The sequence below is a fragment of the Tympanuchus pallidicinctus genome, unplaced genomic scaffold (assembly GCF_026119805.1).
Source record: "Tympanuchus pallidicinctus isolate F22 unplaced genomic scaffold, pur_lepc_1.0 scaffold20, whole genome shotgun sequence".
NCBI lineage: Eukaryota > Metazoa > Chordata > Aves > Galliformes > Phasianidae > Tympanuchus > Tympanuchus pallidicinctus.
The window spans coordinates 682,315-709,967 of NW_026294722.1; the positions used below are offsets into that span (position 1 = coordinate 682,315).

The following is a 27,653-nucleotide window of genomic DNA, read 5'->3' on the forward strand; positions in this document are numbered from 1 at the left end:
GAACTTCACCCCTCCCTCCAACCATCGGACTGTACAAGAGAAGAGTGGTGCTTACCATCATCCAGGTACGCTTGGTCCAAATTCTGCTCCTGCTTAATAGTGACTCCAGCTGGTAACACTTCTTTCTGGTCGCTGACTGGTTGTCCATTTTTGGCTGCCCGCTGGCCTGAAGCTGTCTGCTGCTGGATCACGGTAGGATATGAACTCGGACTTAATCTCTGTGCTTGACTGACTTGGGGCTGGCTTGGTCTTGCAACACTGGACGTAAAATTTTCACAGCACATAATGTGCTGAAATTCCTGGTGACTTCCACACCTCAGCTGCTGGTTGGTTGGAGAGTAGTGAATCACTGGAGAAGATTGCTGGTTGCCTGGAGAGTGGTGGAGCACTGCTGAAGTTTGGCCTGGGGAACCAGCATGCACTAGCACTGACCTATGGGCATCTGAAATTGCAACCGGTGTAGCCATCAAACCGGACTGCTGGTAGCCCAGCTGGCTTGGGCTAAGGCTCTTGCTTCTTTGGTATACTACTGCAGCTGGATTCTGCTGATGGTATCGAGAATCAGGAGAAGAAAGGCCCGAGCGCAACTGCTGGCAGGGAGCCATAGTGGCCACAAGACAGGAAGGGGATTCGGTGACCATTGTGTGCTGTGAATAGTACGGCTGTGTGACTGTTCCCAGACCACTGTGTACTGTATTGCAGATTAGGGCTGGATCATAGTCATCAATGGGCTCTGTTTTGATTGATGGTACTACAATAAAGCATGCAAAGGATGTTATTCGTAACAAGCTGATGAGAAACAGAGAAGTTTTCCTTGAAGTAAAAAGAGATTTAAACCATTTACGAGATCTACACATGCAAGCTCATATCACACAGGCATTAAGTTTAACAAAACATATATATGCAATGGTGGGAGGCTCTCACTTGAATGCATTTTGAACTAAGATGTTCCAGAAAGTCTTTGATCAATCATTTAACCACAGATTTCTGAAAATTGAAAAATACCGTATTTTAATTCACTTAAGAGCCATTCTGGAACATTAGCAAAGTAAGAAGCACCACAGATAGGTGTCCCACGTAATATTTGCATCCGAAAGGAAGAGTGAATGAACAGTCATTCTGTGACACATGCGGCGCTTCATTTTTCTACCAGACATTTAGCCAGTGACCAAAGGCAGTGCTGAACTACTGCAGGGCCCTCTTTCAGGCCTTTTGCTACAAGTAATATCCTCAGTACAAAGAGCACCACTTAGGAAAAGTTGCCTTAGTATGAGTAAATGATGGTCTTCTGGTCTTCTACAGACAAATTCTGACATTTCTAAGGCTTTTTTTTTTTTTTTTAAATTTAAACCTTTCCCAAAGCTTAGTACAGAAATATCATACAATGGAAACCATATAATGGTCAAGCAACAGTGTTATTTCTTTGGGAAGTGTAAGCTTTCTACTCTGAAGCAGTCTGTCTCAGAGGTTGTGTTTAAATTGTACTTTTCAATATTATTCAACAGGTGGACAATTTAGCATTGCATTAAACCTGTGTGTCAGTGATGTCCTACACAATTCATACACCTAAGAAGAGAATCAACAACTGTTAAGTTGGAGCAGATTAAAATAAAAGCAGGATGAATGTTTGCTTGTTCTTAGAAACCAGTCAAATTAAGACGTCATTTTGAAGCTTGAAAAAATCTGGTACTGTTATTTTATGCTTTCTGGTTTCCACAAGCACAATACTCTGATTTTCTCACAACGTTTTTCTCCCAGCCAAAGCTAAGAAATTATGGGAATCTCATTAGTAATCCTGTTGCGTTTATTGTGAGATTGCTCATCAATTCCCAAGAGTTAAAACATCACAAAAGCACTCATATTTTTCTCAACAACTCCATTCTGAAGAGTATATATTACTCTTCTTCCTCCTTACCAAGCCCTTTTTAATTTTCCCAGATCCGATGTTATCTTACTGTTGTACACGTCAACTGGGGAAGGCAATGCTCATTGTTTTCACAGGGTCAAATCATGTCACAAACTGAGTCTGCTCCCACTGAAGTTGTTGGCAAACTCCCATCAAGTGAATGAGGCAGAATCAGCCCATGGCCTACATGGCTGCCCCCTTAAGTTTATGGGAAATTCTCAATCTGAAATCACACGCATCCTTTAAACCAAACAGTTGTTGAGCACTTATTTGCAATTAGCTGAATGAACTTAGTAAAATTTAGATCCTCGTATAATGGGGAAACAACATAGTGGAAAATAACATCTCGCTCATGAGAACTAGGCAACGACTCGCACTGCCCTTGAGAATTACCTGGGTGATAGGTAAAATGCTGGGGTTGGCTTCTTTTTCTTTTGCCATTGATGACATAGAAATTCACCTTCACAGGTGTGCGAATGTGCTTGTTCCGGTACTCCGGTATTTCTACAAAGAGCATGCTCTGAAACAGCGAAAGGGGACGGAGCAGCATTAGTAACTGAGGCCAGCAGCAGATTGTTGCGTGCAGCTCCCCCATTACATGCCCAGGGATCGAGGAAGGGAAACCTCCCAGTTCATCCCAATAAAGAACATTATGTGAGGAAGAAAGGAAAAAAGAACAGATGGTGAAAAACAGGAAGACTTTTGGTATTAGCAAATTGGTTTGTATGCACTGTATCCTCTCTGGTACTTGATGTTATCCTCAATTTGCAGGCAGAGATCTCAGCTACAAATAAAAGACACAGAACGGGTGCTTGATAAACAAATAAGTATTGTAGATTTCCCTCTTTGTGTTAGGATAAACTTGGTTATTCTATAGGTTTCTTACTTACAGCCAGATCTTGATTCCATGGAAATTAACAGTGAGTGCCCCATTCTCTTCCACAAGGGCAGGCATGGCCCATGGCAATGCAAGTGCTAGCTCCTAAATGTGCTGACCTACTACAGTACAGTCCCAGTAGCAAAACGAACAATGAGACTCATTCCCTTGAAAGACCAATGTTAATTTTAAATACTGTAGTGCAAATCCTGTCCTGCACTGTACAGTGCACCCAAGACTTCCACATAGGCAAAAGGAAGTCAGGACAGCCAGCATCCTGCAGAGGACTCTTTCAAAACTGGGCTGATACAATGGTGTCTTCTGCAAGAACACAAAATCTAGCAGTTATTCAATTTGCTGTGGGTTACTGCTAAATGAATAGTTTCTTTCTGCAGCACATCTACTACTGAAGCATTTGACATTTGTGCCTCACAGCAGTCAGATAGCAGCTCTTTCTGTTGAGACGCTCTTTGGAAACTACCCCCTGAATACAAGCTGCTGTCTGAGAAGCACAAGGAGAGGACATCCAATGTTTTGCATACTTACAGGCTGGCTCTTATCTTTATCCACTGTCGCCTCCATTTCCCAGATCTGCTGCCCATCTAGAAGAACATTACAGTATTAACCTAACTGTATCTTTTTTAAATCATAAAGCTTAGGAAAAAAAAGCAACAGATTAAGGGCAAAGCTCTCAAAATGGACTTCATTTCAGCCAAAAGGCACAGCATTTAATTTAAATACATCATTGAACACTTCTCTCACCAGGAAAAGACTTAAGTATTAAAATTAAATGTTTATGTAGAAATTAAGCAAACTGAGGAATGAAATATTCCACACAAGTGCAACATCTGCTTTTTAGCAGACTTGATTTCAGCCAGCTTGACTGAGGGAGGGCACCAGAAGGTCAGATACCTCCTTAATGGTCACACTGGGTCAGGGGCGCAGCAAACTTTAAGTTTAAACCACACAATTCCCCACCAGTGCAATAGGACAGCGTGGGTGAGGAGGTGAAGGAAAGCTTAAGCAAAAATTCAGCTCTGGTGCACAGAGACTGTAGCATGCAAAACTGAGTGACTTCAGGCTGACTTCTAAAGATGCTGTACTGTGAAGCTGGCAGATGCTCTGAGCATAGGTTTTTTTTCTAGGATTAGTCCATCAGGGACAGATTCTTGATGTAACTGGGAAGTCAGCTATCGAATCGCAGAATCTCAGAAGTTGGAAGGGACCTCTGAAGATTATTGAGTCCAACATCCCTGTTAAAGCAGGTTGCCCCTGGTAGATTGCACAGGAAGTTATCCAGATGGGTTTTGAGTATCTCCACAGGAGGCTCCAGAATCTCTTAGGACAGCTGTTCCAGAGCTCTGTCACCCTCACAGTAAACGAGTTTTTTCTTATGTTCAGATGGAACTTCCTATGTTTCAGTTTGTGCCCACCTACCCTTGTTCTGCTGCTGGGCACTGCTTGAAAGGAGACTGGTCCCATTCAATGGACTCCCACCCTGTAGATATTTATTAGCATTGGTAAGATCCCTTCTGTCTCTTCCAGGATGAACACTTCCAGTTCTCTCAATCTTTCCTTGTAACAGAGACACTCCAGGTTCCTAAACATCCTTGCAGCCCTCCACTGGAATCTCCCTAGAAGGTCCCCATCTTTCTCAAAGTGGAGAGTCCAGAACTGGACACAGTACTCCAGGTGTGCCCTCACCAGGGCAGAGTAGAGGGGGAGGATGATCTCCCTCACCCTGCTGGCCACACTCTGTGCAATGCACCCCATTGGTACCATTTGCCTTCCCAGCCACAAGATCACACTGCTGGCTCATGGTCAGCCTGGTGTGCAGGGCCTTCTCTGAAGAGCTCCTCTCCAGCAGGACAGCCCTAACCTGCATGAATGCAGCTGTAGGATCCCTACACTTGCCCTTACTGAGCTCTGCCGAGCTCTACAGTTTGTCTAGGTTTCACTGAATGGTAGCACAGCCTTCTGGTGTGTCAGCCACTTCTTCCAGCTTTGTATCATCTGCAAACTTGCAGAGGGTGCGTTCTATCCCCTCATCCTGGTCACTGATGATGTTGAACAAGACCAGATGCTATGCAAGATACTTGACTTCTGTTATACATGCCTTCTTACTATATATACTTACTTCTTACATGTGCAAAATAAAGCTTCGGCACATGATAATAACAAATAAATCTCCTCTGACAAAGGAACAAGCTTAGTACCTTCAAAAAAAGAGCCTCTTATCCTTCTGAAAGTTTCATTTTAAAATGAGTAGCGGTGGCATATACAAAATATCACGCTCTGAAATACCGCAGCCACGGAGCTGGCGTCTGCATTAGAGAGGGAGGAATTGCAGGGTCCCCTCCTGCATGCCCAGGCCTGGTAGCACAGCATAAAGTCTCATAAAAACACTTCTTCTCAGAGGACTTGTTATTTTTCCTGATTCTTGGAAATGCTGCAAAAGCTGCTTTTGTCCTCTGTTATTTAAGTACTTCTGCTTCTGGCAAAAAGGGAAATGAAAGAGTATTTTTAAATGCGTTTTGCATTTCTTCTGTTGCTTTCTCTTTGTTCTCCCCTCCACAGACATTGAGCTAACAGATGTGTCCAGCTCTCAGGGTATCATCTCCTCGGGAAGGGCTCATGCTGCTGCTCTGCACCGTGGCTGCCCGTTGCTTCAGCCCCAGGGTCCCAGCACGCCCTGCGAGCCCAGCAGGACCATGCCTCCCCTAGCACCCCCTATCCAGGAAACCTCAGCTACATTCTGGCCCTGAAACACTCACAAGGAGGAGGGTTTCCCTGGGTGTCCACAATGTGCCCCTTCTTCTCTTTGACCTTGCTGGGTCCCCCTGTGTTTCCCTTGGCTTGCTGCGTTTCTTGCTCTCATGCATACACACACATCACCGCTGCAACGCAAAGTCCAAACACCTCCCTCCAGCACTTGCCACAGCACTTTGTTGCAAGGAAGAAACACAAAATGTTTCTGGCTTCTTCTCTTTTCAGCATTTCAAGTCCCTCCCCAGCAAGTCAGTTGTCTCCTCCACGCTAGCATGCGGATTAGTGACGGGTGGCAGGGAGGAGATGGCCAGAGCAAGCGGAGTAATTGGAGCAGCAAGCTCTCGTCTGGCTGCCGTTAGCCCTGCCATCCCAGAGGACCGCTGTGCAAATGAATGGAAAGTATTCTGATAGTTAATAACAAGCATTTGCTTTGGCCACTGCTCTGGGCTGTTGCAGGTTAAATCTATGCCCCTATTAACGTAGCTAATACTTTACTATGGCTGCAACGGTAAACGCATTTGGGGAAGCGGGAGGCTGCGGGTTTAATCCCACAGATACCAAATGCATCATCTGATGACAAGGCAGTAAATACTTAATGGGGGGATTCCCCTTTGAGGTGAAAAGAAACCGTCGTAATAGGTGCTAAGGAACCTTACCACAGACGCCAAAACAACTCTAAAGGAGCAATTTTATAGCCCTCTGAGGAAAAGAGGCGGTAAAGGGAAACAGGAAGATACGAAACAAGAAGATGTGACATAAAAGTCCCAGTAGAGACTTGCATTAGGAATAGTCTCAGCAATGCAATACGAAGATGTCCTGACAAGGCTCGCCAAGTGGGAATACTTGACACTGTTCTCCCTCCAGGCAGTATTTTCATCTTTGTTTCTATGCTGTTAAATTTAAACAGTCTGTGCAGATGCAACATCACTGATTTTGCATAGAAGGTAGATATCAAAAGGATTTGTCAGTCCAAAATGCAAAAAATAAAAGAGAAATAATTCTGAAAGTCATCTGCCATGCTCATGAGGCCTGTGGAGCACATGTAACCACAATCACAGTTGATTTGATTTAGTAACCCAGCCACTGAAATCGCACTAAAAGCTAATGAAGCCAGCCATAAAAATCAAGTGATGTTTAGGCTGAGTCCAAAGTCTGGGGAGAATAAGAGCGAAACAAAGCCCAATTAAACAAGAAATAATTGTATTTGAGGTTATCTTTCTAACAATGATCTTTCTAACCTGTTTGGATATATTAAAGCTTGCAGCAGCTAAACAGGATCTGTCAGCAACATCAATCCCTGTTCTTTAGGCACCACAGCCCTGTTGAAGATAAGCACTCTACAGCTCACTTGCTGACCTTAATGCTTAAATTCCAATGATATGGCTCCATCTGTCTCACACATCACTTCCATGGTTGTGAATGCATGAACTTTACTTCAAAGTAATCAGTATCTTGTTTCCTTGTGACCCCTGTGGACAGGCACACTACAACGAGCTTTTGGCATATGCTGTAAGGCAAAAACTGCAACAGTGCAAAAACTGCAACAGTGCGACGGCATCATTTTTGCTGAAGCATTTTGAAGAGGCAAGGTGCAGAGCTGAGTCAGCAGCAACACACACCATGCAGAGCACTGCAGGACATCCCGGTACGAGCACGGCCCTCGTGAGAGCTCAGTGTCAGCTCCACGTGTGTGGTGCATCTCAAATTCAACCTCCCCAGTGGGGAATTCAATGGGTGGCTCTGAACGGAGCGGTAGTTCCACTCAAGATGATAAAATACTTTTGGATGTAGACCCTGAGGTCTTACCAGCCACGGCTGCCTCGTGCAATATTTTTACTGTTGTGGTTCCCTGCTCATTTAATGGTTTGTCTTAGTTGGCAAGTCTTTAACACCACAGGTCAGGGAAATGTTCAGGAAATAGAGATTTTTGTGCTGCTTCAGGGTTATGAGACATAGCATTAAACCCCGATGAGAGATCCGATTGTGTCAGCACTCTTTGGAGGAATGAATGAGTTGTTGGAAGAAAGTAACTCTACTCTATCTAGCTCAAACTGTGATCATACCAAAAGTCTTGCTTCAAACTTTGGGAAAATCAAAACGTCAGTCTGCATTAGGAACATTTTGGGTGATTCTCTGCAGCCCCTTATAAGGCTTTTTATAACTAGCCAATTAAAGGTTTCTGAACCAGTTACAGCCTTTACACATTATTCACGATCCTTTACTCATGACTTTGGGGTCAGTAACTAGCAGAGAAACAAACTTGCTGCTTTATTTGAACAAGCATGACTGATGGACTGAGAGGTTCAGGAAATTTTCTTTGCAGCTCTCTCCAACTGCAGACTAAGTGCACTATTGTGCCGATTCTGTACAGGATCCTGTGCCTGCATGTGATTTTATGCCTGAAAATGTACATTGCTTTTCAGTCAAGCATTACACAAATTACTTAATGAACAACCTGTTACCTTTTTCCCAGGCAGCAAACCATGCGAGTTCCCTGCAGAAATCGAGCCTGGTAGCTAGCGGGGCAGCTGCCCTCTCCACGCATTTCTGCAGTGTTCCCTTTGGGCTTGCAACGAATTGTCCCAGTTCAATGTGTTTCTGGGAAACTCTTCCAAAAACACCCAACAATTACCTCTGTCAAGTTTTATCAGTACACAACAGGCAACTCTGGAAACAGCCCAGGCTTTTAAAGCCACCTCAAGAACAAAGCAAGTAACAAGGTTTTTCCAGCAAAACAGACATTTTTGGGATGCAGAAACCTTACAGACCGGGGAAAACACGCACAAATCTCCTGCTCTTTTTGAGGATGAATTCTGCTTTTAGGTGGGAAGTTATTCTGGTTCATGTCAGAGCAGGTTTGCTCAGCACCCAGACCTAAGCAGTTTTGGCCTCCTTTTACTCCAGAACAGTTGTAAAACTTTAAAGCAAACACAGCATGAATGAAACCACAACTTGCAAAAGAAGAGCGACTGACTTCTTCACTGAGCTTGATTTCTTTTTCTTTCTGAAGCAGGACTGCCCACTGCAGTTAATGCAGCTCTGTTTATAGGGAGCTGTGGCCAGCGCCTTCATTTAACTGAGGACGTGAGTTTGAGTCACCAAGGCCAAAGATACAAGTCAAGGTCTGGGAGGTAAAAGGCCAACGGATTAGTCATCCGCCATCCAGCCCAGCCCCACATCTGACATTTTGCACAGTGAGAATGAGTCTAGAGGAGATTTCTCCCCAGCTATTGTTGAGGAATTCAATTCACACTAAAAAGAACCATACAGACAGTAGTTGAGCAGAGAAGCAGCAGAAGCAGCCTGTCATACCACAGCTCTCCCAAACAACCCCTCATGCCAACTCATCAAAATAGATTAGTTGTTTTCTTAAGATTATATGTGTGTTTGTATGTGTGTCTGTGTGTGTGTGTGTGTATAAATTATTAAACAAAAGCTCCTCTCAAAATAAAACCACTGGGAACCTCCATGTAATAAAATGAGTCACACCAGGATGCGATGACTAAGTGGGAGAATAGGGAATTCCACTCCCCGTGCCAGCTTTTTATATGATCGATTTTCTGTCAACAGGTGATGGGAGCTTGTCTCTCTGCCATTTGTTTATTCCCAGAATTATTATTTTTTAATTTTCTCTTTAAACAATTAAGATTCAGAGCTGAATAACGAGGACCAGGCATGCTGCCACCAGGCGCCCCCATAGCAAACAGCGAGCCAGGGAATCCAGGCCAGTAGGGGCTGCCTGTGTTAATAAGGATTTACCAGCTGTAAAATTCCAAAATCTTGTGTCATACGGGGAAACCTTCCAAAACACTGGATTCCACCCTGTCTCGCTGAGCCTCTGACAGCTATGGCAACTCCATTTCTGCAGCCACACACTCTTTTGCATTTTTGTCTGTGTGATCCTTAGATTTTTTCCTGTTTTGCAGTGTTTTTCTGAGATCCCCAGCTTCATGTCTAACAGCCGTCCCGAGGGACTGCAAGCACACCTGGCTCCAGCAGAACATTTGGCCACGCGGTGAACCTGTGCGCAGAAAGATTTGCTGGGCTTTCAGCAGCTACGGTTGCAAGAAGCAGCAGCAGATGTCCTGTCTACCCTGAGACACCCCAATCTGCTAAACAAAAAAGGACAAACTCAAATCTGCCTGATTAACACTTGTTACTCTGCAGCGTTCATAACTGATGATACCTGCTGGATGTCTTTCTCTTTTGCTCAGAAAGAACAAACAGAACAGAAACTCAGAGAAAACAATCTCCCCCCAACCCTTCCTACTTCTGACTTTCTTTTGCAGCAACAACTACCAAGCAGTCAATACAGTGCGCTGCAAGGCATAGTAAGAAGAGGAGATTAATCTGTAAGATGATCACTTTCAGCTAACATAAAAATCAGATGGGCCTCCTGACACAGAGAACAGTAATGTTCACCCTGTGTCATCCCATTCATCGCTCTGCAGTTGGATATGTGAATGCAGCTTTTAATGCTAAAGTCCAGCCACAAATTGAGCAGAGCAGAAAAAGTGCTAGTAGTGCTTGCGTGCTTCCTACACCATCAGGAAAAGAGCAAGAGAGCAAATTTGTTTCATATACTAGCTGCAGAACTTCACATATTGTGAACAAAAGGAATTATTTCAAACTACAGTACCACTCTTAGTTTTGCTAACTCCATAAATATCCCCAAAGTTTTGTGCTTTCTTCCTTAGCCTTCTCCATAACAAAATAAACAGTAGTTTGTTGGTTTGTTTTCACCATTTTGCCTCAGATTAAGATTACAAACCTACACTGTGATGGACAGTCAGCAGTGTGTGTGACTGAGTTGTGACCAGGTGCTAAAGATAGGTTCTGCTCCTCTCAGTTCTCTACTGCTTAAACCTTCTATTTCAGTTCCCTGGTTTAGAAACCCAGTGAGAGAGCTGGAGCTTCCAGTTTGCACGATAGCTTTAATGTTGTTTGCTGAACCGAGATACAAAACATCTCTGTTCAATGCACATGGGGAAAAAAATGAAAGTTCCAAAATGTTTTGGGTTTCTCTTTGATTTGCTGAGTAAGTTGCATCAATAATTTTGCATCATGAAGTTCAAAGAGAAAATTGTTGGAAGTCGTCAATGATCAAAAAGACATTTTGTGATCACTGACAAAATCGTCAGACAGATGACTGCCATCCAGTCCCTTGTCTGGGACATGGGGAGGTGTTTCAGGCTTGTCACAACAGAAAAGGGGAACACTGCTCTAGATGATCTTGTGATTTCCTTTCACATCTCCCACAAAAGATGCCAATCTTCAGCCCCAGCTCCTCACTGTTATCAATACACAAGCCAACTTCTGTTCACACTTTGTGTCATAATGCCCTCCCATCACAGTTTTCTACAGCAAACTGTGCTGTCCAGAAGACTGTCTCACATGTCAAGTTGTGACTGTGAGCAGATAAACATCAACTTACACAACTACAACAAGTGTGGGCTGCAAAAGGTGCTTGCTGCTTGGGGGAGCACTTGCAATAGTGTCAGCCAGTACATGCCTTGGGATTCACACATGTGAGGCAACACTGACTCCAGACTCAGCCTCCAAATGGGCTGCAGTTCAAACAACCCTTCTTCAGGCTGCCCTACTGCTCCCTTTGGGGCCTGGCAGCACACAGCTGAGAGATCACTGCTCCAAAAACACTTCTTGAAGTCTCCCCATTAGCAAAGGATTTACCCCATCTCACTGGACATTTTGGCTGCTTTTTGTAAGCAAGACCCCTGATCACTTGCTACAGCTGAATATCAGAGGGGTGGAATGTAAGAAGCTATAAATTCTTAATTTCTTGTATTTGTATTCTTTTGTGCATTTAAACTAAATATATATGTAACAAATAATCACTCTTTCCATCAGTAAGTTGTAAATGTAAAACCTTTCTAGGGAGCTGTGATTTCCTTTTAACTTTTGCAGGGAGTGGTGCAGGAAGATTGATAGCATCATTGGGTCTAACTTATTGTGCTTTATAAACAAGAACTTTTCTAGCAAGTGGAAATCTCAGAATCTGCTCCCTCGCAATACAATAGCAATACTGAAAACTGAGTTTGAAAGCAAAATCCCTACAGATCCTGTTTGTTTGCTTTTAAAATTGAAAGTGGTCTGTTGCAAAGAAATGCAATGATTTGCTCAGAATTAAAATAAAGTACATGTCTACAGGAAGAGATGTACTGAAGAGCTGGAAATTGGAGAGAGAGCACAAGTCATACAGATGTCATTAGAACAGTTACTGTCATTGTTATTCTAGTGATAGGCAAGTCATTGCAAGGGATGCAAATGTAGGAGACTGAGATAAAACAGAAACACGGCTGCTTCCGAGTACACAACCCATTGCAGTTAGTATAGCTGTGCAATGAGAGCCTATCTCCCACAGCCACCTCCCATGGACAGCAACACATAAATGTGCACGAGAAGCACAAAGTGCCAGCCTTAGGACAGGCACACGCTGCAGGCCAGATGCTCACCTGGAGCTGCACATGAAGGCGTGTGCTACTGAGGTGTATGGGCATGGTGGTAACACAACAAACTGCAAACTGTGTTCTAAATGTTTTAGTAAAGCTGTCAGATATGACAGAGGGGGTAAAGGATGGAGCTAGAGGAGGTACAGGACAGAAGAGAGAGAGGAAAGAAGAAAGCTGATGGGATTTTCCACTCCTGCTGTTCCGAGTGCTAGCACAAGCTCCCTGGCTTGTACCTGGGCTGCAGAGCTCAGTGCCTCCATTCACACACAGCAGTACAGGCACTGCACAGAAGAAAGATTCAACTCACTGCTGTCACTGACTCCCAGGGCAGATTGGCATGCACACTGAACATAGCAGTCCTGATCCTGCCCTGCACTCAGCTCTCCTGAAAGCAGCAGATGTTCAGGTACGCTCAGATTCATCCGCTCCAGATAACATCATCCTAAGAAACCCCCTTAGAAAAACTAAATTACTGAGACAGACACATAGAAGAACTCAAGGGAAAACAAACCAACAACAACAAAATCCTAGAACTCTATTGCTTGAATCTGGAGGCTGGAAAGATTTATTTTTGTTAAATGGACTTTGAATGTCCATGCTTCAGAGACCTGACAGCTGCATCAGTTCAAAGGGCGCAGAGAGCACCACCTCCTCCCCCTGCACTGCGCCGCTGAACTGGAAGATTTGTGGTGGATCTCCTCCAAAGATGAACGCTTTCTGTTTGGGTTGTTCCTCCACCACCCACATTGTCCTAGCGATGATTCATGATGTCCATGTGGCCACCATAAGAGTTTGGCACGGGAAAGCCAGTCCATTTGCACTTTTCTCCTGGAGAAACACGGAACTTCTCTATCACTCACAGCAGAGCAGCAGTAACCAGTATACAAATGGGAGTAAACAATGCAACCAACAGCATCTGACTTGCAAATTATTACATGATAATTAAAACAAATACAAGGGGGGATTCCCAAACTGTTGTGTGGTTTTCTTAAACTGCATTGTAAGATGTGGGCCATAACCAAACTACAACACCCCTGAGCTTTAGCGTATTCAAAGCCCTCGATAGCCACAGGATTGCTTTCCCAGCTCTCTCTTCCAGATCACAATTGAAAGAATACACAGGCTTCAAAAATTTCTATCTGGATAATCCCACCCAGTAACTTCCCCTGACTTATTTTTATTCAGATAGATAGGCTCAGTTAGATTTCTTTGAGTTCGGATCTTGAACCCAGCTCTGCTTTTGCGTGTGCTGACTGGCTCTTTCTAATGCATGAGCTTCCCTGCCCTACAGCAGCTAGGGATTACAAGCGCTCAACAGGAAGACACAACCTTAAAAAGAGCCTAGAACTATAATGCTTGCATGTTGGTAAACCTTGGTATTAAGAAAATGAATTATATTTAGGCAACAGCAGTTCAAACACAAGCACTTCATCCCCTCTATCACACACAAAGCACTGAGCTCCAGCCTCGCCTCTTCAGTTTGTTTCCTGCTGCCATTTCCTGTGGCAAGCCTAGAATGAATCCTTTACAGACTTCTTGGTGGTGAGTTAATTGCACTAGTTTGTAGTTAGCATACAAAAAGGCAGCTAATTTCATAATGAAATCGCAACGTAATTTTAGGAGTATTCTTTATTTTCCAGGTATTTCTAGGGGGAAAATGACATCTATTGTGCTCTGTAACAGAGATGTAAAAACTATTCATTATTGTTCTCAGAGCCATGTTTCTCTGTGTCACAGCAATGAGTGAACAATTGCCTACAAAATCCAGAGGAAACTGGAGAATGCTTTAAGTACCCATCTGAAGAGTAAAACCTAACTGACAGCTGTGAGCCCCTAGAGCAGGTTACTCCAGTCTGTAGAACTTCAACAGTGGCACCTGGCTCCCTGCAGACACCTCCATAGCCCAGGCCCTGGGAAGACCCAGGCGGTGGAATGTCTGTGAAACCCTGAGCAGGATTTCCTGAGCACCTCCCTGCACAGATGTACTTGCACAGAAGTTTTTGGGGAAAAAAGGGATTTGCTATTCTAATCTCAAATCCAGACAAACAAGCCAAACCAAGAACATCAGCAGAGTACAGCATGCCAAAAGCCATTAGATACTTGTCCACACTGCTGTTCTCACCCTTGCTGTTACTGGTAGAGCTACAACTAGTGGCAAAGGTGGGAAATCAAATAGCACTTGCTGGCACAGAGAAGGCTTGTGGCTGTTAAATGAAACTCAGAGAAAACTGTGCTTCCCCCGAGAGCTGCTGCATGTTCCTGCCTTCACAAAAGCCCCTGTTCTTACAGAGGCTCCCCAGGGCAGCATCGTGCGTTGGGAGAGGACGCGACAGGCAGGGTCACGCGAGCAGCAAGCAATCCACCCACCTTCATGTTTATTGTGGTTTACTTTGCTGCTGAGCAGCTTATCAGAGCTCCCTGCACAGTGCTGTGCAGACAGATGCTGCAGCAAGCAAGCTCTCCGGGGTGAGTGCAGTATTCACCTCCTCCTTCCACCCAGCAACATTTCTAATTGAGAAACTCGGCTGCAGAACCGGCCTTTTTTACTGTGTTCATGCAGCCTAACACAATAACAACCAGGCACAGAACTGAAATAATAATTTGAATAGTCCACAGTTCATAAAGGGAGAAGCTGAAAGTCACAGGTGAGTAAGATCCTAACTTTCAGACTGGCTGGGACACTCGTTAATCTGTACAAGCTCCACAGAAAGGCTTTATTCTCCATCTACTGCAATCAGCTGAAGTTACATCAGCCCCTGAATGATTTGTATATCCAGCTCATTTTCTGAACCTTCTTCATCTTAACGGGTATCTATTAAAGAACGAAATCTTCACACTAGAAGCACTTCAGGGCATATCTGAGAGAGTTATTGCTGAATTATAAAGCAGTGCATGGACACAGAAAGAATTACTACCAAGCTTGCAGCAGAGCGCAGTCCCTCAGACACACTACAGACCACCAAACTGTGTACACACTTCTGATCCAGACAAAAGGTTTAAATTTACGCTTCCCAGACTCCAAACATCCCCTCTGCCAATCATTTCTCCAAAGTCTAGCAGCTCGAGGTTGGCTGCAGAGGTAGCGGGGGAGCAGTGCAGGATGTGGAACGCCAGCATGCAAATCTCTGCTCCAGACTGAGCGCTGCTGCTGGGCTCAGTCATGGCTCTCCACTACCAGGAGGTAAAAAAAGAAAAAAAAAAGTGCAGTTTCCCCAGTAGCGAAGAAAAGCTTTAGATTTAGTGTGGAAAATGTTGTTGTCCTTCTTACTTTCTAACATCTATTCCAGACAGAGTCTTCTCTACTCTCATACGGAAATAAGGGCTGGGCACTTCAGATGTTTCCTCGAAATGGCATTAAGAGCTACCTCCTTTTTAGAGTATCATCTCCTTTAGTTACTGCACAGCATTCTTGGGACAGGTACCATCGCGGGCTGCCAAGCATGTTCCCATGCACCTTCATGATTCACTGACACGGACGGAACAGTGGCAGCATAGAGGGAAGGAATTAAAACATGGGCTCAAAAGGAAACCAAGAGTGCCAAGAAAACTGCACTGACTGCACAGGCTCTTCAGAGCCCTCACAGCCCTATTGACCCTTACTGAGAAACAGCATGCCTTGCAGATGCTGTGAGAAGAAATCAGGCCCCTAACATGCTTTTTGTCCCCCCACTTTCACCAGTGGATGCCCATATACATTAATGCTTGTTTTGATTCTTATTTTTTGCCAAAAGCATTTCCCAATAAATCACATACATGCAATGAAATTTCTTAAATCCCTCCTTGCCAGTCACTCGATACAGTGCTTATGCCTTCTCTGCCATAGTTCACTGACAGGAAACATACGAACAGTGTTTTCTTAGCAGCACAGAGACTGCAAAGTTGACATAAAACAAACTACTGCTTTTTAGTACTGCTAATTCCTTTGTCTCACTGAAACCAACAAGAGTAAAGGATGGCAGACTCTTGCCCTTCATACTGCTGAGTGCTTTTCTGTTCCCTGGCCGTTGTTACAATCCTCGCAGAGCACATTATTCAGAATGCAAAAATCAGGCCTAAGTTAAACAAGTCCAGACCATCTACAAATGAACAAATGTCACTTTGTAAAACAGCCTTAGAAAATCCAATAAGATACAAATGTTGCTTAGTGAAGGGAGATGAAATGCCTGCCAATGCATGATAGAAAAGAAACAATTTCTGCTCCCAGAAAACATGTTACTACAGCAGAATGCTGGATTTCTGCTGCCCACCTGAACTGTCAGAGCTCACTAAGTATATGTTCTGGGGTAAGGTATTTGAGTCAGAAATCAAGTGATTTCTATTATGGCATGCCATTAGGAAAACACAGGAACATGAACTCAGCAAAAGCAGCAGAGGTGATGCTAGGCAATTAAATAACTCCCTGTAACCACTCATTATTATTTATATTCATCCAACACCAACCAGGGCTTGGGATCATCTTGTACTGACCCTATGTAAGTCAAGCAAATAAATAGCAAAGATGAAAGGAGAAGAGAGAGAATTTAAAATCTGCAGTCATTCTCCCTTCACAGCTGACCAAGAGCTAGCGATATCACCTGAAAACTTTGGCAAAGACATGATTTAAAACGCAACTCTGCTGGAAAAAAAAAAAAAGTATAGTGCTGTAACAGGTAACCTTTCTCTTTGAACTGATTTGTTTTGCTCCAGCCTGAGCAAAACAGGCTTTTGTGGGTTCCTGTCCTGATGGTGCATTGGGCCCTGCTGCATGCCTGTGTGCAGAATGCAGTGCCAGCCCACCCAGCAGGGCAGGAGCACGGATGTGCACAGCTGAGATGGCTGTGTAATTTAACCCAATGCCTCAGCTTACAACAGTAATGCTGGGGTGACTTAAACCTGCACAAGCGGAAGCAGTGCAAATTTCAACTGTGTTTCAGGGGTATGTGGTAAAGTTAGAGATTCTTCAGAGAGCTCAGCAGCTGCCTGCCTGGAGATAACTGACACCTGAGAGAAAGGCCCTCACAGAAGCAATACTTGGTCAACACAATATATTTTTATGTTTTGTGGCATTTTTGATTATTTTCCATTTGATTTCAGCATATTTCAACAGTCTTGAACTTCGTTTGCCCATGGAGGCACTGTTTCCCTTCACGCTGGGGAAATATGTGTTTTTGCTTATGCTTAAAAGGGTTCTTTCTAAGGAGCGATGTGGCAGCAATCAATGTAAAAAGATATGAAAAAAATGTAAAAATATCTGAAAAAATACAGAAGATGAAGTGATGCACTCTTGTATCTCACTACGCGTATAGAAGTATGTTGCTTTGATACCGAAATACACATCATGCACATTTTTCCCCCACAGACTTCTAAGGGCAGAAATCTCAACCTCTGACTGCAGTAAGAAATGCTCATCTCAATTATTACTTCTACAGTATTGTTCACTAAACACGAGATTGAATAAGCACAAGGAGCACGTAGCGGTCATCTCTTTGATAATGCATCCTTTTTCCACAGATTCCCAGTGTCTGTACTGTTGTGAGCCTTCCCCACGACGTGGCTTTGATTTACTTTCCAACAGCGCCTGCAAGGCCAACGATGCAGATGTTTGCTCCCAGGGCTAATTTCACTCACATGGTTAACTCAAGTCAAGAGATTTGGTTTTACTTAGCACAACCTGAAAGGGATTACTCACTGGAGTAGGGTTGAGCACAAACCATTGGACAACACCACGAGACACAACAGTACTGCAGATTTGCCTTGTTTCATTAGGGAAAGTGAGGAAAAAACTGCCTTACCTGAAGTTTTCTCTGTGAACACCACCTTGGACTCCGCTGTGAAATTCTGTCCTGTCAGGATCATCTGTTGCCCTCCATACACGAGGCAGCTATCAATGTCTTGTCTTTCAACCATCGGAAGTTCATGAGCAGACCTTTGGGCTGCGGACAAAATACAGACATGAATGAAATCAACTCTGTTTTACCAGCACTTTCCAAATCTGCCCAGAACTATCCACAGATTGATCTTGTCATCGTTACCATCCGCTGACTGCCAAAGCAGCTTCTCCAGGGTGCTAAATTTAGGTTTGAGAGGGAAAAATAAACTTACTCAAGGCATTTTATTTGGAAACATTCAGGAGCTGGCTGCAGCATTCAGCTGTGCTGGCCTTACTCCTTGTCCTTGAAAAAGGACAGCTTGGATGAATGAGCTGGAACTTGCCCATGTCTGTTTCCAAATAAATGGCCAAATTTTCAAGTGCAGGCACACTACAGCACTGGAGCCCAAAAATTCCACCTGCAGAGAGGATTCCACTGAATAATACCAAATTCCTTCAGAAAAAAAAAAATAAAAATAAACCTTTTCTACAAACACCCACTGCCTCCCACAGACCATGCCCAATGTCAGCCCAGCTCCGCACGGCTGCCACAGCAGCACTGTCTCCATGGGCACTGAGAGCCCACACACAGCCGGGGGCAACCACAGAGCCATGGGGGCACAGCAGCCCCAGCTTTTTGCGATTCTCTCTATCCCCACTCAGAAAACCCAGAAAGCACCACCTCTCCTCCCATTAAAACAGCCGTGTGCGGGGTCAGGAAAGCGGCAGAGGGTCCTGCTCACCTTCCCTGTGAGCCCACCTTAACCCACTGCTCACACGCAGCAGGAGCCGAAGAAAGCAACACGAGAATCATTCCCTGCGACACAGACAGCTGGAAAACATCAGGAGCTTCCCTGTGAGCAGACCAGGTGGGCAGCAGTTTGGGGCTGGTGAACTGTGAGTTCGTGACCTGCACTCAAACTCCTCCAGATTCATCCACCCCAACTGGAAGGGCCTCCAGAGGATGCCGCTCATCTATTTAGCAGCTGCCTTGGCTGGATTTTAACTTTCTGTAACAAAAAGCAAGCTCCCAAGAGGCCCTGAGCACTTGTGTCTTGCCTTCACTGGACACCAATCAGTGCTGGGCCAAAAATAAGGAAATGTTATCCTACACACTCATGTTGGGCTTCCACTCTCACATGGGCAGAGCTGTGGTGCAGGCATCCTTTTCATCATTTACTGCTCTGCAACCTTACAAGAGCCGAAAATCTGAAGCTCTTGGCTGCAGAGAGAGCTGCCCAAATTCTCTCACTGCAGCAAAACAAAGTTGGTATATTTGGGGGGAAAACACAAGCATTAAACCACGCGGACAGACACGCAGGGGAGAGAAGGGCAAGTTTTCTAGTAAGGACAAGCTCAGTGGAAGCTCTTCTGCAGTCTGACAACTTTTGCTCTTGTTAGAAACACTAATAAGTCAATATCTGTAAGTTTCTTATGCCGTTCAAAAGGCATTTTTTAAAATCTATTTAAAACAACCTTATGACTCATTGTTCCCTTCAAATATATTACAACAGCTGGGCTAAGATGCTGCCAATTAAGACTATATATTCAGATTACTTTCACAGAAGCTGCTAATTTCTTTCACATGGCTGCATGATTAATTCCAAGCCCTAAATCCTCACACTTTTGATGAGTTCATAATTGGATTTATCACAAAGGTTTGGAACCTCAAAGACTTACGAGTTAATAGCAACAACCAAGATCGTGTCCATAACACTCAAGAGAAAATGTAGCTATGCTTCGCCCCGAACACTGTTTATTTCTATTCAATCCACAGAATTCACTTCCTGAGTGTCCCAAATTTTCAAAACTACAGATTAATCTACATCTCCTACTGACTTCAGTGCCTTAACACAGCGCTTTGTAACCTGCCATCCCTTCGATCAGTGGCTTGCAAGGCTTTTTCAGGCTGAAGGAGAACAAATTTTAGCCTGGAAATAACCATCTGACTCATCTTAATTACATTTGGATCCAGGCAAGTTGGAAATGGCTGCTGAAGACCAAGTCTCTGTTCAACTTCCATCCAGCACAATGTTTGTGTACGCTGTGACGACCTACCAGGGAGCTGGGGAGGCAGCAGGTACACTGGGGAACCCTGATGCCATCCTCAGCCAGGCAGGGCAGCTGAGCAATACTGCCTGAAGTCTGCAGCGTGCAGAGGAGTCCTAGGGTTTCCTGACGCCAGCCCCATACTGGCCAGCAGCAGGCTGGGGCAAAGCTACACACAGGCACAGCTACAGGCTATGGGCATCTCCAGAAGAGCTTTTAACCAGACCCAGAATTAATAACTTATAGGCATATGCTTACAGGTGCACAAAACCCACACCTACTTTAAACGTGCAGCAGAACAATGTCATTTAGAAATTTTCCAGTTGAGTTTCACAGTGCAGATATGATGCCAAAGGGAAAGGTGGAGGAATTCAGGTACCTACTGTGCACCAGGCTTCCTCTAGCATGTTCTGCCTGCACTGTTCTCTGGGTGGTTTGCAAACCATTTTCTGAAAAAACAGTTTTAATTTTCTGAGATCTTATTTTTCACCCAGGCCTGCAAGAACATCTCACCCCATTCCCCATTTTCACTAGAAGGGAGGCTCCAGGTTCGGCATGGAACTGCCTCAATAGGATTACATTTTTTTCCTCTGCAAGAAATATTAATTGCCAATAAATCCCCTTCCTCTATGGCTCATGATGGGTGGACTGTATGCAATAATTTCACACTATTCCCTCTCTTCCCCCAGGGGTTGACACTTCATAAAGTGACCTACAGCTACTGGAGTTTATGAGCTTTGAATAAACAAAACACTGTTGATTTAACCAGTTGGGGTGTTTACTTTCAATAGCAACAGTTACTGACATAAGGCAGCAAAGCAAATGCTATAGAAATACTCACACTTGGCCTGAAGCAGTGTGTCAACCTATTAATAGGGGGCATTATTTTTCTATTTTATTTGACTGTCTGCAAATCAAGATGTCATGGATGCACAGTGCCAAGAAACACAATGCACACAGTGACACAAGAGAGAAAGGCAGCGGCTGTCCCAGCCACTGCACCACCTCTGGGCAGCCTCAGCTGGGAGGGATGCAGTCCCTGCGCCTCCTGCCCTGCACACAGGGCCCACACGCTGCTGCCATGTCACACAACCTGTCCCCATAGCCTCCCTTCCTGTGCCAGCTGGTGGAAGAAGGGTAAAGGCTACCTAAACCTCTAGGCTGGTGGGCTGAATGCGGCACATGGAATGCACAAGCCTGTGGGCTGACCATAAGCAAAGTGCAGAGGCAAAAGGAGGTTTTTCTTCCTTCCTCACCTGCCCACAGTACCTACAATTGGTCCTTTTTTGGCAGAGAGGCTTTAGGGTTTTTAGGAAGAAAAGGGTATATTTTGAGACAGTGACTACCTGGAAGCATCTATTGTGGCTCCAAATGCACCCCAGGAAAGTGTTACTCATACGAGCCCCTTAGGAAATCTCAGCTCTGCCTGTGAGCCCCTCCATCTCCCCATCAGCACGACTCCTCCATGTATCCCCTGGATGAGCAGCTCGAGCCCTGCCTGAGCATCGTGTTTCCTTCCACTGCCTTGGAGGCTTTCCAGGTGCTGCCTTGTCTTGCCCAAATGCTGACTCGTTTTATGAGGAGTCTTAACTGAAGCTAAATGTATCTTAACAGCTTCCAGAGAGGAACTGTCTAGGCAATCTCTCTTCTCCATGATCAATGAGCAAGGGCCGGATCCGGGAAGGTAGGCAGAGTGAAAACACTGCTGTGATCTGCTTGATCTGCCTCTGGGGAGGAAAAGGCTTGTGAGCTCTGCACAGAGCAGCACAGGTCTGATAATTGCCTGCAGGGCAGACACTCCATAGCCTCTTTCTATCAGTGCAGGTTTTCAATGCCTTATTCTGCTGCGTGGCTGAAGGCTTCCATGCAAATTCCTGTGTAGCAGAGGCCAAAGAATAGCTGCTCTGTGCTATCTTGCTGACACCTGCCGCAACTCTGGATCCGGAGCTTAAGTTGCCTCTCTGTCCTTACATCTGATCCTATAGTTGAGCACAGTTCAGAAGTGATCTTATCCTGGCTGATGAAAAGCAGGACTGAGGACCACCCACAACTCAGAGGACAAAGCTGGCATTACTTCTAGTTACCTCTGTCATCACAAGCCAAGTAAACTAAAATCGAGATACTGAAAGAGGACTCCAGACCTGCACCCCAGCACAGCAGTTGTCCCAGGCCAAATGTCCAGATCTCTCTTTGGAACCTCCTGCTCCCACCACATCCCCAGCAGCCCCAGCCTGCTGGAAGCCTTCACACCATGACTCCCAACCCCAACATGACTTTTCAAACCCCCAAAGGCTTTTGGCTGAAGCCACCGGTTCCTGTTGGGTTGGAGAAGGGCAAGGAGAGCAGCCTGTCTGATGCTAAAAAGAACCCTAAATCCTAGAAGCAACAGCAGTGCCTTAGCAGCAGCGTAATTTGTTGCGGGATTAATTCTTCCACCTCAGTGCAAACCTTAATGAGCCAAAGTAAATATCTCTTTCCTCCTGTCACTCTGTGTTTATTTACTGCAAACTGCTTGCCTGTGGGAGGACTGATAGGAGCAGCACTCCTGTGCCCTCTGCTTACCCAGTGCATTAATGTCCTGAGAGACTTTGATCCCATTCATCACACACTGAAGCACCCTGAGCTCTATGGGTGGGCAGAGAGGAGAAGGCTGGGAGCTGCACGGTGGGACTGGAGAGGACCAAGGACAGTAGGGTGGGAGGATTTACCTCGTGCTAAGACCATTGGGTAGCAGAAGGCTTAAGTGAGAACCAAGTAAATAAAGCAGATTTCCAACCATTGCAATGTGAAGCCTTGAAATCTGATCTAAATGCTACCAAAAAAAGAACCCAGGATGGGATGACAACAGTTTCCAACTTGTTACCAGCACGACTTAATAGCAGTTCGTACAGAGCCATCCAAGAAAAAAAAAACCCACCAAGAATAGAGGACTTTTCCCCACCTCCTTCTCTGCACATAATTTATTTTATGATGCCTATGTGAAGAAGGAGTGACAAGCACTGATGGCAGCAGTGTCAGATAAGTATGATACTTTCTATGAACTGCAGCCAGCTCAACAAACCAGCATGTGATTAATGACAGGAAAACCATGGCCTCGGTTCACTTCCCTGTCGATCATCTCTGCGGGTATGCACAGCATTTCCCTTTAATCCCTTGTGGAGGAGATCTGCTGAGCTTAAATTATGCTCAGAAATCCATGGTCTGCATAATAGGCTGGGTCGCTTACTTTTACCAACAGCAGTACTGCAAAGGCATAAAGTAAACTGAAGGCTTGCAGCCTGCAGAAAGGGTGGGCATTCTCTTTCTGACTCAGATTTTCCAGATTAAAATCTTCTGGTTGCACACTGAAAGTGGCAAAAGATGTCAGAACTAACTGTTAAATTCTGTGCTTTAGGAGAGAGACAAATTTCACTTTGGGAAAAGCAGCAGTTTTTGCATGAGCTGCATTATGGAGAACTGCACGTCTTGAAACTGAAGCAAACAGGGGAGATTCCCTGAACTCAACTGGAAACCATGCCACTCTCATAATAATCACATTTCTGGTTAAAATTGCAGATGAGTATCTCTCAGGTACAAAGAGATCATTTGCTTCTATGCCTTTGTCTCAGCAAAGCAGGGCTCCTTCTTGCCTGCCACTGTATTCCAGCCAGCACAACTCGCGGCCGAGGAAAAGCGCTCGCTGCTTTGCCAGGACAGCATTCTTTCAAATGACTAGCTCTTTCCTCTGGAGTTATTAATGTGTCAAATATCATAGGCTCAGATTGTCTAATATGGGAAAATCTACTAGAAGGAGAGAAAAATAAAGGAAACTTCCAGGGAAATTGATTGAAGGGAAATAAGATATTTGACCCGATTTAGTGGAACAAAATACTGTCAATAATAGAAACTATTTTAAATTCCTTAGCTGGACACACTGTTCTTCAGTAATAAGCTTTGTTTGTTTTGTTTTTACCACCGTGGAATATCTATTATAAGAACAAGGTTTTAGAATTTTTCTCTCTCTCGTGCCAAGTGTCATCATTTGTATTTTAAGGGATTTGTGAGCACAGCATAGTTTCAGCAAACACAGATTATACGAAACAAGAACTGTGAGATGCTTTGGGAAGCTTTGACCACGATCCACTAGAATTAAGTCCTGTGACAATGCGAGTGGGACTCTCACCCTTACATTCACATCTCACAGACGTTTGCATTGCCCATTGTCAGCAGCACAAAGAAAAGCAGGCAGTCTCTCCCAGGTACTTTTGTGGCTGCTCTGAAATGCCTTCAATGCTGCTCCTTCCCCACCCCACGGATAGCTCAGCCAAGAAGCAGAGATACGACTCCAGTGATCAGCCACTCACCAAGAAACAGGCTTCAGCTCGTAGGGAGCATCAAAAGAAACAAACAGAACCAATATTACAGATATTGTTGGAATGGATTGAAAATAACAACCAGGTCTGCGAACACCAAAACTCTCCAGGGGCAATTCACTGCGTGCCTTGTTGTTGTTTTGGCTGCACACGAAGGGCCAAGTTAACTGCAGGACTCTTCGTGGCTGAGATTTCACCCCCTTGCGTGACAGCAGCTGTTTGCAGCTCTGCAATGGCTGCTCTGATCTCAGACGTGCTGTGGTGATGATGACAATACTGTATTTTGGCAGCAAAGGACTGCAACTGAGAGGCACTTTGCTCTAATTGTATTCTCAGTACTTTCAGAGATTAGGACTCATGCTCAGGCTCAGATTTGAGGTCAGCAAGGAGCAACGGTCAGAAGAGATTTTTCTCACCCTTCCAGCACCACACCTCCAAGACAGCAGCTTCTTTCTCCCTACCTAAGTGATAGCCTGTTACAATCATCAGAGGGCTCTCAGATGCTTTTGCCTCCTCAGAGGCTTCAGAACAAATCAACAGGCAAAAGGATAAGACCTCTGCGAGCTGCTGAATGCGCAGCATGTCTGGATCGAGGTCCATTTTGAGGCATAACTGATCATTTAACAACGTAGCACCTCTGTGTTCCTCCCACACAGCTGCCTGGGGAGGAACTTGCTCCGGATGGCTCTTTGAACTTGTGAAATCCCCTCCTAAAACCTGTCAAGTGCTGAACGTGACACAGATGAGGCAGAACCAAATTGCCCCCTAGAAAAGCAGATACTTCACAGTTGTTGCCTCATTGCAGCTAATGATCTGCTGACACCGGTGGGAGTTTTTAGCCGGGATCGGCTTCTGCTGAGGAGAGCACTCAGATGTTCTGTTGGTAGCAACAGCGCTCTCCAGGGAACCCCACTGCTGGGGAAACAGCAGTTCTCTATCCTAAAGCTGCTACTTACTGAGGCTTTCCCGGTGAGACATCATTAACAGCTACCAGACAGAAGAGATCTTCCAGGGGAGGCCGTGGGGAGAAGGGCTCCCATGTGGCCACGTCAAAAAAACAAAACGCAAACAGTGGAGAAAAAGAGAATCCCAGCAGCACGGAAGGGGGGAAACTGGGATGCAAGGAGGAAACGCCTCAGAGCCCCAGTGTGCTCCTGCTATACCATGGTGTGTCAGGTTGCCTGAGCCAGTCTGAGCACTGCGACGTGAGCAGGCTGTGAGAAACTTTGACTGCCATCTCTGGTGTGATTCAGTCCGTGTCAGCAGTGCTGGCTGAGCCAACCCATGGTTTTAACCATCTTCCAGAACTGGGCTGCCATCAAGAAGCGCTACTTAAACGCAAAAGCCCCGTAAACATGTAACACACTCTCAAAGGAAGAGGCTTACTTCTCCAGATCACTTCACACTCTATTTCCATGAATTCAGGAAAATGCATCTCTCATACATGCTTTCTTATCTGCCTAACTATCATTGGTTACGATCAATTTAGTTATAATAAACTTATTATTTAATTATAAGAAAGCTATAAAAAGGCCACTTGACTAGTATCTTCACCTTTGGCTTTTTTATGCCTCTAGGACTCATCTAAGTAAGCACATCTCAGTATGAATGCCTAGACATCTTAAACAAGCTGGTGCAAATAGTCATTGCACAGGCAAATTAGGTGTGCATGTATGGTTCAGAAAATGTGATCTTGTTCTGTAAACCATGACTGGATTTCTGCTTGAATGCTCATCAGTGATGGACACAAATACAGTGTATTTGCAGAAGGGTCTTAGAACTGCTCAGCTCACTCTTTGTGAAAGTGGTGTTTGGTTTTCTGGTAGGAGGATTGGAATTACTGGGTGTCGTTGGTGAGTTCACGCACAACCCAGGGACCATCCATCTGGACCTGTGATATTTGTCTGCACGGCTCACCCACCTGTCACACCCACAGTTTCCCCACCTGAGTAGGTCCCCGTTACAAGAAAAACATTTTCACTTGGAAAAGAAACCAAGGAAGAAACCAGGTGATCCTTTCCTGCAATTCCTTTCCTGCCACAGAATGTGCAGTTTACTGAATGTTTCCTCTAGCACATGGACCTTTGTTTCAGCAGGGACACACCTGGGGCTGCTACCATTTCAGTCATTTGGTCACATAGAGAATCCCATCTCCCCTGGAGACAGCTGGTAGTTACTCTCAATGCTCTTCACTCCCATCACAGTGCCCAAAAACTCTGCTTTGATGGTAAAACACTGATAGTTGGCATTCTCTCATAAAAATTGCCAGGAGAACGTACATACCCATCATTATCTCCTTAGCTTTCTTTTTAAAATTAATTTCTACTGTTTTTTTGTTTGTTTTTTGTTTTTGGTTTTTTTTTCCAATGATTCATTAGTAATAGCTGGACTTGATTTTCCATCCAAAGTTGTCTCCTGTCCTGTTATAAGTAGCTGTTATTTAAGCGAGCCTGCCCTCAATAAACAAACAAAATGCACATGGGAAACTCTTCAATGACTTTAACATGATTTAAGGCAAGACAGGTTCTGCTAAAGGGGTGAGTCATACAGCAAAGGAAGAGAAAAACTGTTCATTTTATATTTGTGAAATCCCCAAACCTCAGAAAAGACACCATTTACCAACAAAAAGCATCACAGGATGCATGTAAACCAGCAGAGTGGGTGGAGCCCTTCCAGAAATGACTGATCCTGGGGGCACCTTGCTGGAGGCCTTTCTTTCTCAGGATGTTTTAACAAGTGGGAGGTGCAGGTTTCTCAGCTTACACACTTATAGAAAATGCCCCTAGAAATCAAAACTGTGAGTTTTCTTCTGTCTCTCAGGGGAATACCAGAATAGCCTGGGCTTTCCCTGCTTCAACTGCAGCCTAACGAGCAGCACACACCCCAGCAGCATTATTGCCCAGAAAAGACAACCACCAGGATGGGCCCAAGCCTCTAAACCCAACCTGCACTCCATTTCTTCTGTGCTCCCATCACAGAGCCAGGACCCAACCCAGGTCTGGATTCCAAGCCTCCACCACCAGCTTGCAGATAACAAGTTCTGGCTGCACCTTCACTCTACAGAGCACTCCTGCACAAAGAGCACGATGCAAACACGACCCCGGCCGCACACGCCTGCTGCTTCCCAGCAGATCTCAGGGTACTTACAGCACTCAATGGGGTTTGATGCTGCCTGCAGAGAGATGATGCGGCCGCTGGACTCAGGGATGTGCACGCGGAAGACAAGCCGGACGCGGGTGTTCTTCCTGCCAATGTCCGTCTCACCCTTACGCAGCTCGATGTCCGCGTTCCTCAGCTTCAAAATCCCCGCACAGTCAATGCTGCCAAACACACAGGCCATTTAGAGCGGGCACCACACAGTAGAAAAGAAAACTCTTCTCCG

At 44.9% G+C, this 27,653-nt stretch overlaps 1 protein-coding gene across 6 annotated transcripts in view; it reads right to left on the reverse strand.

Annotated features, from left to right (window-relative positions):
- Positions 1-27,653, reverse strand: part of NFATC2 (nuclear factor of activated T cells 2) — a 99,034-nt gene that overhangs the window by 29,618 nt on the left and 41,763 nt on the right. For all 6 annotated transcript variants that reach the window (XM_052683420.1, XM_052683419.1, XM_052683416.1 and 3 more), the window contains 5 exons: positions 27,419-27,591; positions 17,794-17,934; positions 3,330-3,385; positions 2,300-2,426; positions 56-751 (listed from right to left, as the gene is read on the reverse strand). In XM_052683420.1, the coding sequence (XP_052539380.1) occupies positions 56-751; positions 2,300-2,426; positions 3,330-3,385; positions 17,794-17,934; positions 27,419-27,591 (1,193 nt within the window). The remainder of the gene's footprint in view (positions 1-55; positions 752-2,299; positions 2,427-3,329; positions 3,386-17,793; positions 17,935-27,418; positions 27,592-27,653) is intronic.